This window comes from Denticeps clupeoides, chromosome 14 (assembly GCF_900700375.1).
Source record: "Denticeps clupeoides chromosome 14, fDenClu1.1, whole genome shotgun sequence".
Taxonomy (NCBI): domain Eukaryota; kingdom Metazoa; phylum Chordata; class Actinopteri; order Clupeiformes; family Denticipitidae; genus Denticeps; species Denticeps clupeoides.
In genome coordinates this window covers 3,072,272-3,084,840 of record NC_041720.1, presented here as the reverse complement: position 1 = coordinate 3,084,840, position 12,569 = coordinate 3,072,272, and the positions used below count along the sequence as shown (strand labels likewise).

Here is a 12,569-nt window from a genome sequence, read left to right as displayed (position 1 = left end):
ATGGCAGTAAGTGGGATTCGAACCCGGGTCTTCTGGTTCATAGGCGAGTGTGTTACCCACTAGGCTACTACCACCCATGTGATACACAGCAGCACAGCACACGGTGCACACAGTGAAATTTGTCCTCTGCATTTAACCCATCACCCTGAGTGAGCAGTGGGCAGCCATGACAGGCGCCCGGGGAGCAGTGTGTGGGGACGGTGCTTTGCTCAGTGGCACCTCAGTGGCACCTTGGCAGATCGGGATTCGAACCGGCAACCTTGTGATTACGGGGCCGCTTCCTTAACCGCTAGGCCACCACTGCCCCCAATCACTTCACTTTCACATTTTTTTCTCGCTGGAAAGGGCCCGCTTCCTCCTACTCCTTCCACGGAGAAGAATGGCCAGCATCTTTGTCATTGTGCTTGGTACATTGTACCCTGTACGTGTATTACTGAACTGTGTACTACTCCGGCCCACCAGGGGGCGCTCGCTGCCGAGCCGCACTGCCTTCGGCGCGGTGCAGGCCGCCGCCGCTCGCCGCATTAGCTGCCAGGCTCGCCCGCCGGAGCGACCATGGGGGCGCGGGTGGGCCGCATGTTCCGAAACTTCAACCTGGAGAACCGGGCTCACCGCGAAGTCGGCAGGGCCAAGCCCGTTCCGGCCCCGCGACACCAGGGCCCGGGGAAGCCCGTCGGCGGCACGGAGGGTACGTTCCGACCCAACGGTTTAACCTCCGAGCTCCGCGCCGGCGCTGGGACGACCCGGCGCCGGCTGCAACGACGGGAAATAATCCCGATAATTTCACGCGAGTGGATTCCTCGACTGTATTAACTGTATATAACCACACAAACACGTTATATAAAGGCTTTAATGTTAAGAAGCTATTTCTCGCAGCTTTTCAGGCAGTTCAAAGCATATGGCCGCTGCTGCTGGTCGCTCTGCACGGCCGTTTTACGACATTTTATTTTACGCCACTGGCAGTAAGACGACAACGTCACGATTGTGCGACACCGCGTCACTATGACCTGCGACCTCGGCCCGGGGCCGAAATACTCCTGCGGGGGGGGACTTTGTAGACTTTCGTTACACAAACACACGTGGAACTGACAAGCATGCATTTATACAACTGAAAACTCGCACACACACATATACATGAAAAACTCCCTTCCTGACGGAAGCCTCTCTGTCTCCCGAGCGCCATGAATATTCTTTTTTTTTTTTTTTTTTTTTTTTTTTTTTTTTAAAAAGCTTATTTCTTGGAGTTTGGGCCAAAGAAGACATGATACCTTTTTCACGAGCACACTGCGATGTATTGAGATGAAAGAGAAGGCAGAGCGCCACACAAGAATCCACAGAACCGCCTTCCGGATACAGTGAAAAGTTTTCTCTCACTTTTTCACCCTTTCTGTGATGTCACCGAGCCAGGTTGACGTGTTAGGGGCAATATTTGTTCCAGCAAGTTTACGTTCATTGTTACGATCCACGCATCCCTAGTTCCCACACAGGAAAAATTAAATATTTATTAGTCACACACACAGTCATGCACGGTATGATATGCAGTGAAATGCGACTGCTATTGCAATATTGCAAATATTGCAAGCATTCAATTGTTTTACACCGCGGTTAGACGTCAAGCTGGTTAGGGTGATAGTAGCCTAGTGGTTAACATACTCGCCTTTGAACCAGAAGACCCAGGTTCAAATCCCGCTTACTTTGATGTGTCCCTGAGCAAGACACTTAACCCTGAGTGTCTCCAGGGGTACTGTCAATGTAACTACTGACTGTAAGTCTCCCTACTACTGACTGCTCTTCACTCATCTACCAATTGTCATGTGGACCTCCATTCCTTCGCTAACGTGTGTGTTCTGTTTGTAGACGTTCCAGAGAAGATTCGCCAGAAGGACGAGTCTCTGGCGTCGCTCTTGAAGTCCGTCTACGTGGAGTCCACGGAGCCCGTCCCTCCGGTAAGTTTGTCCTCTCGTTCGAACTGACGCGACCACTTGCCGGGTGATTTGTGTTGGAACCCAGGCCGTACGTTTACACGCAGCGTTGTTCAAGTCAGTTTTCCCCATCTTCCCTACACTGACTAGTTGCAATAATGTTGATGCTGATGTGTAAAGATGTTCTAGAAGAACTAGGACTTGGTGTCTCCCAAAAAAAAAAACAAATCTGCAGATGGAGAAGCTCTGAGAACAGAGAACATCTGCACCCGTCATGTCATAGTTTCATGATAATAAGGAAATTCTGCGATTAACACTTTATGCAGAATCAGTATTTGATCGGCTTTTGGAAGAAAGTGAAGTGATTGTCGTTGTGAAGCACAGCAACGGTATTTAACCATCGCCTTTAGTGAGCAGTGGGCAGCCACGAGTGGCACCTTGGTGATTCGGGATTCAAACCGGCAACCTTACGGGCCTGTTTCCTAACCCGCCAGGCCACCGCTGCCCCATGGTTTGTTACGTTAACTACGTATGACTTGCGGCTACTGTACAGTATACAGTACCATTCAGAAGTTTTGAAATGTCCTTGTTTTCCATTTAAAAGAAAAAGATTAATATAAATTGACGATTAGATTATATATAAAATGAAAGATTAATATAAACTGCACTCCAGATACTCAACCAGTTTTATTGTGCGTTTAATCAGCGAAACAATTTTTGGGCTCCACTATTATCGTTGCAAAAGGCTTTTTTAATAGATAGATAGTCACTTTATATGCCGTACTTGGCACTATACAAGAACAGCAAGGTAGCTGGGGTTGTTACTGAACATAACCCAGGGGACACATGTGACACACGTGAAAGTAAGGTTATTGTCATTGTGAAACACTGAAGCACAGCACACGGTGACACAACGAAATGTGTCTTCTGTATTGAACCATCACCCTTGGTGAGCAGCCATGACAGGCGCCCGGGGAGCAGTGTGTGGGGACGGTGCTTTGCTCGGTGGCACCATGGCGGATCGGGATTCGAACCCACAACCTTCTGCCACCACTGCCCATCTCTTTGTTTCTCCTCTGTTAGTCAAATACAGAGAAAAAAAAAACTAATTACAACCTCTCTACATGCATGCAGATACTCCATCGTCTACAGACACTTACCGGAGCGATTTACCACGTGAGCACACACGGCGGCACGTCCACGGAACGTCACCTGACCGCCTCAGCGTTTCTGAGCTGCACGGTGCTCCCTGTCGAGTTTGATGTGTTTAATCGTGTCGCTTGTGTTCCGCCCCTCAGACGCCGCTGCCGGCGGCAGCAGAACGTGCAGAGGTTCAGCGACGGCCCCTGAAGGCCGCCCTCCCGGGCGACCCGTATGGCATCTGCGACATCACCGACGTCCCGAAAGGGAAGCTGTCCATCGTGGAGGCTCTTACGGCGCTCAACAACCACAAGCGGGAGCCTCGGACGTGGACGGCCGAGAAGGTGGCCCAGGAATACTCTCTGGACCTGGCCGAGACAAAGGCGCTCGTGCAGTTCTTCATCCCGTTCGACGTCAAAATGATTCCACCCAATTCGGCAGGAGCCAAGCAGATAAAAGGTTCCTAGGACCAATACTCAGCAACATTGATATTCTGTGAATATTGATGAATGTGGTTTATTCTGAGGAAATATGTATAATTATTTATTGATGTGCATTGTCTTTGGATTAAATGTTGCATTTAATCTACGTGCTTTTTTTTTACATTTACAGCGTTTATCAGACACCGTGGAGACACTCAGGGTTAAGTGTCTTGCTCCTTGCTCGGGGACACAATGGTAGTAAAGTGGGGTTTGAACCTGTGTTACCCACTGGGTTACTACCATTTTTTTTTTTTTTAAACTATGCTGATCGAGCATAAACTCATGGTCATGGTTTAGGTCTGGTGTCACTTATCACTGCTTTCAAACTCAAATTTTATTTGTCATGTAAACGGTCATACACTGTATGAAATGCAGCAAAATGCTTTTTTTAAAATGCTTTTTTCATGGAGAAACCCAGCATGAACAGACCGTATAAAATGTATAAGATGTTCGTGTGCTTTTAAAGATCCATGTACACACAAACTTTTTAACAATTTACAACAGCCACGTCACAGGACGTGCAACGCAAACGAACTTGTGGTATCGTACATCCCTTTAGCTAGTTACTCTGCATAAAGTGAAAGTGAAGTGATTGTCATTGTGAAACGCTGCGGCACAGCACACGGTGACACGTGTCCTCTGCTTTTAACCATCACCCTTGGTGAGCGGTGACAGGGGACAGTGTGTGGGGACGCTACCTTCGTCAAGGGAACCTCAGTGGCAGATCGGAAATCGTACCGGCAACCTTCCTATTACGGACAAACCACTGCCTGTAATCACTCGTGATAACCAAATCACGTTAAGACGATGATTTATTTTCAAATGGAGCTTGATTATAAAATGACAGTATGTTACATTTCTCAGGGAAGCTGGTGTGTCCATTTATTTATTTACGTTTTTGCATCCCACGACGTACCTGCAAATTTATTGACCGCGTTAGGTTCGGTACATTTTACTTTACTTTACTTTATTTAGCAGACGCTTTTATCCCAAGCGACTTACAAGAGGAAGACACCAGCAATTCTCGTTCGATTTCTATAGAATATTGAGTTTACAAACTAAGAGCCCTGATAAGGCTCAGACTTGTCAGTGAAGAGCATGCTCGGAGATTGTTGGGTGCTAAGAAAAATTATAATGTATTTATACATTTTGTATTTGTTTGTTCAATGTGTACGCATGTGCTTGTGTAAGTGTTAGATTTGTCTGTAATATTTTTTGAACAAGAGGGTTTTCACCTGCTTCTTAAAAGTGGTGATAGTCTCGGCTAGTCGTGTGGAGGAGGGCAGGTTGTTCCACCAGCCAGGGACAACAACGGAGAACAGACATGATTGGAATCGGAGACCCCGTGAAGAAGGAATTTTTAGTCTCCTTTCGTATGCAGATCTGAGAGAGCGTGCAGGAGTGTAGCTAGGTAGTAGTGTGTTGATGTAGGAGGTAGTATTGTAGCTTCTGTGCAGGGGTGTAGCTAGGTAGTAGTGTGTTGATGTAGGAGGTAGTATTGTAGCTTCTGTGCAGGAGTGTAGCTAGGTAGTAGTGTGTTGATGTAGGAGGTAGTATTGTAGCTTCTGTGCAGGAGTGTAGCTAGGTAGTATTGTGTTGATGTAGGAGGTAGTATTGTAGCTTCTGTGCAGGAGTGTAGCTAGGTAGTAGTGTGTTGATGTAGGAGGTAGTATTGTAGCTTCTGTGCAGGGGTGTAGCTAGGTAGTATTGTGTTGATGTAGGAGGGCGCAGTTCCATTTACAGCCCTGTAGCAAGCATCAAGGATTTGAACTCAATGCGAGCAGCTACCGGGAGCCAGTGGAGGGAGGTAAGAAGAGGTGTAACATGGGTGTATTTTGGCTGATTGAAGATGAGACGAGCTGCCATATTTTGGATCATCTGGAGTGGTTTTATGGTGACTGCAGAGGCTCCAGCCAGGAGAGAGTTACAATAGTCGAGTTTGGAGATGACCATTGCCTGGACAAGGAGCTGCGTAGCCTGTTGTGAGAGAAAAGGCCGAATCTTGCGAATGTTGTAGAGAGTGAACCTGCAGGATCTGGAGATCGCAGCAACATGATGGTTCAAACTCAGTTTGTCATCTATCCAAACTCCAAGGCTTTTTGCAGATGCCGTGGGTGTTAACAGTAGCGAGCCAATTTGAATTGAAAGGTTTTGCTGAGGGGAATTGTTACCCGGAAAGATCAGAATCTCGGTTTTGGATAAGTTGAGTTGGAGGTGTCGCTCAGACATCCATGCCCGCAGGCTGTCCAAGCTCTCAACAACAGTACATAGAACTCATGCACTTTCACCTCCAATCACTCCGGACTCTTTTGCACAAAACCACTTTGCACAAAATGACTCTGCGCTTTTTAGGTCCTTACTGCTCTTTCTTTTATGGCTCTTTCTCTCTTTCTTTAAACATTGTAAAAACTGTAACTCATTTGCACACCTTCACCCTACCAGTTACACATATTTTATGTTAAAGACGTAAAAGTGTAATACTTGGTTATGTTTGCAATATTTGCATACTGGTTCATTGTTTACTTGCAACATTTGCAATACTGTGGTCTGTAGCAGTTGCAGAAAGCATTTCACTGCACATCATACCGTGTATGACTGTGTATGTGACAAATAAAATTTGAATTTGAATTTGATATGTCTGAGAGGCAGGCCGAAATTTTTGTTGCTATAGTAGCATCTTTTGGTGGGAATGACAGATAGAGCTGGGTGTCATCAGCATAAGAGTGATAGGAGAAGCCATGTGATTGGATGATGTGACCAAGTGAGCGAGTGTATATTGAGAATAGAAGGGGGCCAAGGACAGAGCCTTGTGGAACCCCTGTGGTTACCCTAGAGAGGACAGATGTCTCACCTCCCCATGATACCTTGAAGGACCTGTCGTGAAGATAAGAGGTGAACCAATCTAGTACGGTTCCTGTAACTCCTAAATCAGAGAGTGTGGTGAGAAGAATTTCATGGTTAACTGTATCGAAGATAGCAGATAGATCAAGTAGGACAAGGACAGATGGGCAGTGGTGGTGGTGGCCTAGCGGTTAAATAAGCGGCCCCGTAATCAGAAGGTTGCCGGTTCGAATCCCGATCTGCCAAGGTGCCACTGAGGTGCCACTGAGCAAAGCACCGTCCCCACACACTGCTCCCCGGGCGCCTGTCATGGCTGCCCACTGCTCACTCAGGGTGATGGGTTAAATGCAGAGGACAAATTTCACTGTGTGCACCGTGTGCTGTGCTGCTGTGTATCACATGTGACAATCAGTTCAATGCCCTTTCCTGAAACCAGACTGAAAAGGGTCGAGAAGATCATGCTTGTGGAGAAATGAGGAAAGTTGAGCCAGGACTGCTCTTTCAAGAATTTTTGAAAGAAAAGGAAGGTTGGAGACTGGGCGGTAGCTATCCAAAGTGTTCCAAGTCTATAAATAAAACTAGAATATTTTTTATATATTTATGTGTGTGTGTGTATGTAAATATATATAGATATGTTTGTGTGTGTATGTAAAAATAAATGAAATCAGAGTCGAATTTGCAAGTGGACGCGCGTTCCCGGAGAGGGGGCGGAGCCAGAGCTGCTCCCTGATTGGTTGTTCGCGCGTCCGGAACGACGTCGGTTCACGCGACGCGTCCACGGCGTCTCGGATCTCGAAGGCGGGCGGTTCATCTTCCGTCTCCGCGTCTACCGTTTTGCCCGCGACGGCGTCGAGAAGCTCCGGTGCTCGACCAGGCGCGCCGCGTAACGCGGGCAGCGGCGCCGGTGTTACGTCGCCCAGCGCGGAGGCGGCGGCGGCGACGACGACGACGACGATGATGATGATGATGATGATGATGTCGGCCGGAGAACTTCCGCCCTCCGCGAGCTACTGAGATGCCCGCTCCGGACGCCGCCTCGACCACCGGATCCCCGCGGGAGAGAGAAGGTGACCGAACGCGGACGCGACGTAGGTGTCCTCCCTCCTCCTTCTGTCCTAGTGACGATGTCCCCGCAGTGGTGACAGTAATGTCGCGGTAAACACCAAGTTGTCTTCAACGTAGGACCCGAACGTCACGTTCGGCGTAACGGGGATCCGGATCCAAGGTTCGGCTTCCGTTCTGGAGCCGCGGCGTCGGCTCTTTAAACCAAAAAAAGGTTCTCGGGTTCTTCTCAGAAGAACCATTTCATGGCGGAGCTTCGTTAACTGCGGTTGTCCTGCTCCTGAGAAGAAAGGTTCTCTGGCCTCATCCACCACTTTTAAATAAAAGTCCTCGTCCTTATCCAGAGCGACTTACAACCAGTAGTTACAGGGACAGTCCCCCCCTGGAGACACTCAGGGTTACGTGTCTTGCTCAGGGACACGATGGTAGCAAGTGGGGTTTGAACCTGGGTCTTCTGGTTCATAGGCGAGTGTGTTACCCGCCAGGCTAGTACCACCCTTGGTTCCATAGAGCTCGTTACATCACGTGATGCCACCATCCGTGCCTCCATAACATTTGAAAATGGCTTCAGTAGCTCGTGTGTAACCACTGTGTAGCATGGAACCTAGAGCAGTAGACGGTGAACGGTGACACGCAGCCATCGTCTTATCGAGTTTGAGAACCCGAGCTGTCAAGTTGCTGTGACGTCCCCTGACGCGTCTTGTTTTTTCGCGTTTGTGATTGTGTTTGTAATGTCATGAGGAGGAAGTGAAGTATGTTTGATGAATCCGTTTTTTCCTCCTTTTACCTTCAAGGCGGCTTTGTTCACTGTTGTCAACATCAAAAGCCGCTTGATGAGACGCTCATTAACACGAGTGAATGATAAGAAAGTGTTCGGCATAATAAACCTTCAGGACGGTTGGAAACTGTCCCTGCGGTGGAGAGAAGGCAAGAGAAGACGGCAAAAGCGGCCTGATTTGGAGAGACTATATGTGTACACGTACAGTACAGGCAAGAGGTTTGGACCCACCTTCTCATTCAACGTGTTTTCTTTAATTTCATGACCATTTACGTTGGTAGATTCTCACTGAAGGCATCAAAACTATGAATGAACACATGTGGAGTTATGTACTTAAGAAAAAGTGGAGACCTGACCTCCACAGTCACCGGACCTGAACCCAATCCAGATGGTTTGGGGTGAGCTGGAACAACAAGTGCTAAACACCTCTGGGAACTCCTTCAAGACTGTTGGAGAAGCATTTCAGGTGACGACCTCTTGAAGCTCATCGAGAGAATGCCAAGAGTGTGCAAAGCAGTAATCAGAGCGAAGAAACTAGAATATAAAACATGTTTTCACTTATTTCACCTTTTTTTGTTAAGTACATAACTCCACATGTGGTCATTCATAGTTTTGATGCCTTCAGTGAGAATCTACCAACGTAAATGGTCATGAAGATAAAGAAAACACGTTGAATGAGAAGGTGTGTCCAAACTTTTGGCCTGTACTGTATACAGGATGTTGCGATCGTGCCGATTAGCACGTTGTTGGTTTGCCACCAACCGTTTCACTACTTCAGAACTGGAGTCCGAGCGAATCCTGATTAGTTCCTCTCGGCAATGAGGAGATGTTGTGTTGCCGTCAGCAGTAATGGATGGACTGTTTGACTGGACGGCGGGGTGAAGCGGTCCGGAGACCGCCCGCCGCGCCGCAGGTCCCTGGGCCTTGTTGCTAGGCTCCCCGAGGACTCGGCACACAGTGTTATCGCCGACTCTGGAGGTGCCTTGCGGACCTCACTCGCGCGCCAGGTCCCTTTTTCCTCTGGTTACTATGGTTTCAGCTGATATATTTTCGATCTTGGAAGCATCCTCGGTCCCTTGTTCCCCCTTCGTAAACTTTATTCTCGAGTCTCTTCGGTGGAAAAAGCCATTCCGTCCATGTCCAGCTGGCTTTTCTCACGATTCCCAGGAGGCTGGTGTTGAGGAAGCCAGTATTTATAGCCCACAACCGGGCGCTGTGCTTGAGGACATGGCGCAGTCATGTCACTACTTCCTACATATGATTATAACCATAATACATTCCTGTTATTTCATTAAAAAAAAGCCAGACTCAGACAGAATTGAGTTGGGGCAGTGGTGGCCTAGCGGTTAAGGAAGCAGCCTCGTATACAGAAGGTGCCCGTAATGCCACTGAGCAAAGCGCCGTCCCCACACACTGCTCCCCGGGCGCCTGTCATGGCCGCCCACTGCTCACTCAGGGTGATGGGTTAAATGCAGCGGACACATTTCACTGTGTGCACCGTGTGCTGTGCTGCTGTATCACAAGTGACGATCACTTCACTTTGAGTGTCTAAAATCGTCCATTTTCAGATGTTTTCTTGAATACGTTGCTTTGCCTAAATATGCACGCTGTACGTGGCAGAGCAGCTGAAGGTACGTGTGAGGAGCGGGCGGCGTCGGACGATATTCAGCTGTAGTTGCCGTAAATGCCACAACAACGAGCAAATGTTTTAGTCGGTTTTTCATTGCAGCCACGTGTCCTCGTGGGAATGTTCACGTTACATGTGGTACTGCTCTGTACGAAGGTGAAGCAATGCATTAGGTGCATGAAGATAAGAGTGAAAGTGAAGTGATTGTCATTGTGAGACACTGCAGCGCAGCACAGCACACGGTGGCGCAACAAAATGTGTCCTCTGTATTTAACCATCACCCTTGGTGAGCAGTGGGCAGCCATGACAGGCGCCCGGGGAGCAGTGTGTGGGGACGGTGTTTTGCTCAGTGGCACCTCGGCGGATCGGGATTCGAACCGACAACCTTCTGATTACGGGGCCACCGCTGCCTGAAGAGGCCCTAAATGTGACCTAAAGGAACAGGTAGGGTTGAAAATGGCCCATTTAACATCATTTCATCATTTTAAAATCATTTTTTCCACTTGATACATCTACCGACAGCTATAATATTTGAGTTTCTGATCTCGGAGGGGCAGGGTGGTGGGTTCCAAACCATTCGTATAAATGACCTTGTTCTCCTTCATCCCCTCCCCAGGACTCGTCTTGCGTTCCAGGATGGGGCCTTGAGCTCCAGCCTGTCGGATGAAGGACCACCAGCCACCATGCATCCATCCAGGCAACCCTGTCATGAGAAGGAATGGTTTACGCCACTGATTCGCCCCCCGCAGATGCAGGGGAGCCCAACGGTACCCTCTCCTGCCTGGTCAGGGTTGGGCTGCTGAACCTCACGGTGCAGAACATGGAGGGGGCGGGCCTGGAGAACGCTTCTCTGGGCTACCGGTCCCTCGACGCAGCCACTCAGTCCACGGCGTCACCGGCCCCCGAGCGCGGCCTCGGCCTTCCTCTCCAGATCTTCTTCTGCGTGTCCATCGTCGCCGTCATGCTGGTGGCGTTCCTGGGGAACGTGGTGGTCTGCCTGATGGTCTACCAGCGTTCCGCCATGCGCTCCGCCATCAACATCCTGCTGGCCAGCCTGGCGTTCGCCGACATGATGCTGGCCGTGCTCAACATGCCCTTTGCCCTCGTGACCGCCGTGACCACGCGCTGGATTTTTGGTGACTCCTTCTGTAGGGTTTCGGCCATGTTCTTCTGGCTGTTTGTCATCGAGGGCGTGGCCATCTTGCTGATTATTAGCATTGACCGTTTCCTCATCATTGTACAAAAACAGGACAAGTTGAGTCCGCGCAGGGCCAAAGTGCTGGTCGGGATGTCCTGGGGTTTTTCCTTCTGCTTCTCCTTCCCTCTGGCCATCGGCTGTCCGGCGCTCCAGATCCCATCAAAGGCGCCGCAGTGCGTCTTCGGCTACACCAGCGACCCTGGGTACCATGCCTACGTGGTGCTCATCATGCTCATTTTCTTCTTCGCGCCCTTCATGGTCATGCTCTACACCTTCATGGGCATTCTGAACACCATACGGCACAACGCCGTCCGCATCCACAGCCACCCGGACACCATCTGCCTGAGCCAGGCCAGCAAGCTCGGCCTCATGAGCCTGCAGAAGCCCTTCCCGATGAACATCGACATGAGCTTCAAGACGCGTGCCTTCACCACCATCCTCATCCTCTTCTCCATCTTCACCGTGTGCTGGGCGCCCTTCGCCACGTACAGCCTGGTCTCCACCTTCAGCAGCGACTTCTACGGCAAGGCCAGCTTCTTCGAGGTCAGCACGTGGTTCCTGTGGCTGTGCTACCTCAAGTCGGCCCTCAACCCCCTCATCTACTACTGGCGCATCAAGAAGTTCCGCGACGCCTGCCTCGACCTGATGCCCAAGTACTTCAAGTTCCTCCCCCAGTTGCCGGGCCACACGAAGAGGCGCATCCGTCCCAGTGCCGTCTACGTGTGCGGTGAGCATCGTTCTGTGGTGTAGTAGGGACGAAAAAAAAATAAAAAAAAGAACCCCTCAAATTTTTTCATTCCATTGACTGGTGAGGGGAAAATTGACCTTTTTTTTTTTTTTTTTTTTTTTTTTTTTATGGGAGTAGCGTCCTGGCTGTATGATTGTGAATTTTATTATTAATATTATTGTTGTTATTACTGTACATTTTAAGTGCTTATATGATGGTAATAACTTTGTCGTCTTTGATATTAGGACATTTTGTCTGATTTCTGTGAGCGCCAAAGAGAATGCTGCTATACCTGGCGAAAAATGTGCAATTTCAGTGTACTGTACCTTTATCTTGAATGTCATGGAAAAGAACTTTAGACAATGTTTTATATTGTTTTCATAATTGTGTTTTTCCTTTTTTTTTATATCCCGGTTCCATTCGTGTAAATACAAGTTTATATTTATATCTTGCTCCGCTAGCAAAAAAAAAAAAAAAAAAAGATAATATCTGCGCTGATGTGATGTGAATTGATAATTTGAACACTGGATTAGCAATTTCTGTAGACAATTTTGAAAGTTTTTACCTCCAAATCAGCACCACTGTCCACCGAGGACATGCTGGTATTGACAAAATTACCTAGTGTTGGCCAACCATGAATTTTTGTGCGTTTTTGATTTATATAAAAAAAAAAAAGTTCTACACAATTTTTTACAGAACATTGTAGGCAGGGGGGGAAAATCAAGATGGGGGGGCCGATGGGGGGTTCATACGGGCCGATGTGAGCGTATGGACGTCGAATTAAAACGTTTT

General features: G+C 48.6%; 2 protein-coding genes across 4 annotated transcripts; both read left to right on the top strand.

Moving 5' to 3' along the window:
- The first annotated feature begins 488 nt into the window (after nucleotides 1-488).
- Nucleotides 489-4,409, top strand: ndufaf4 (NADH:ubiquinone oxidoreductase complex assembly factor 4). Of its 2 annotated transcripts, XM_028953239.1 has the most exons (4): nucleotides 489-688; nucleotides 1,858-1,946; nucleotides 3,221-3,521; nucleotides 3,675-4,409. In XM_028953239.1, exons 1-4 carry the CDS (start codon nucleotides 556-558, stop codon nucleotides 3,707-3,709), a joined length of 558 nt encoding a protein of 185 aa, XP_028809072.1. In that variant the 5' UTR covers nucleotides 489-555; the 3' UTR covers nucleotides 3,710-4,409. The 2 variants fall into 2 exon arrangements, with proteins under 2 accessions (XP_028809072.1, XP_028809073.1); XM_028953240.1 differs by lacking the exon at nucleotides 3,675-4,409 and having other exon boundaries at nucleotides 3,221-3,646.
- Nucleotides 4,410-6,852: 2,443 nt separating this feature from the next.
- gpr63 (G protein-coupled receptor 63) lies at nucleotides 6,853-11,830 on the top strand. 2 transcript variants are annotated; one of them, XM_028953069.1, is made up of 2 exons: nucleotides 6,853-7,452; nucleotides 10,469-11,830. In XM_028953069.1, the coding sequence occupies exon 2, from the start codon at nucleotides 10,571-10,573 to the stop codon at nucleotides 11,798-11,800; it is 1,230 nt and encodes a 409-aa protein (XP_028808902.1). In that variant the 5' UTR covers nucleotides 6,853-7,452; nucleotides 10,469-10,570; the 3' UTR covers nucleotides 11,801-11,830. The 2 variants fall into 2 exon arrangements, with proteins under 2 accessions (XP_028808902.1, XP_028808901.1); XM_028953068.1 differs by having other exon boundaries at nucleotides 6,854-7,473.
- The last annotated feature ends 739 nt before the right edge of the window (nucleotides 11,831-12,569 follow it).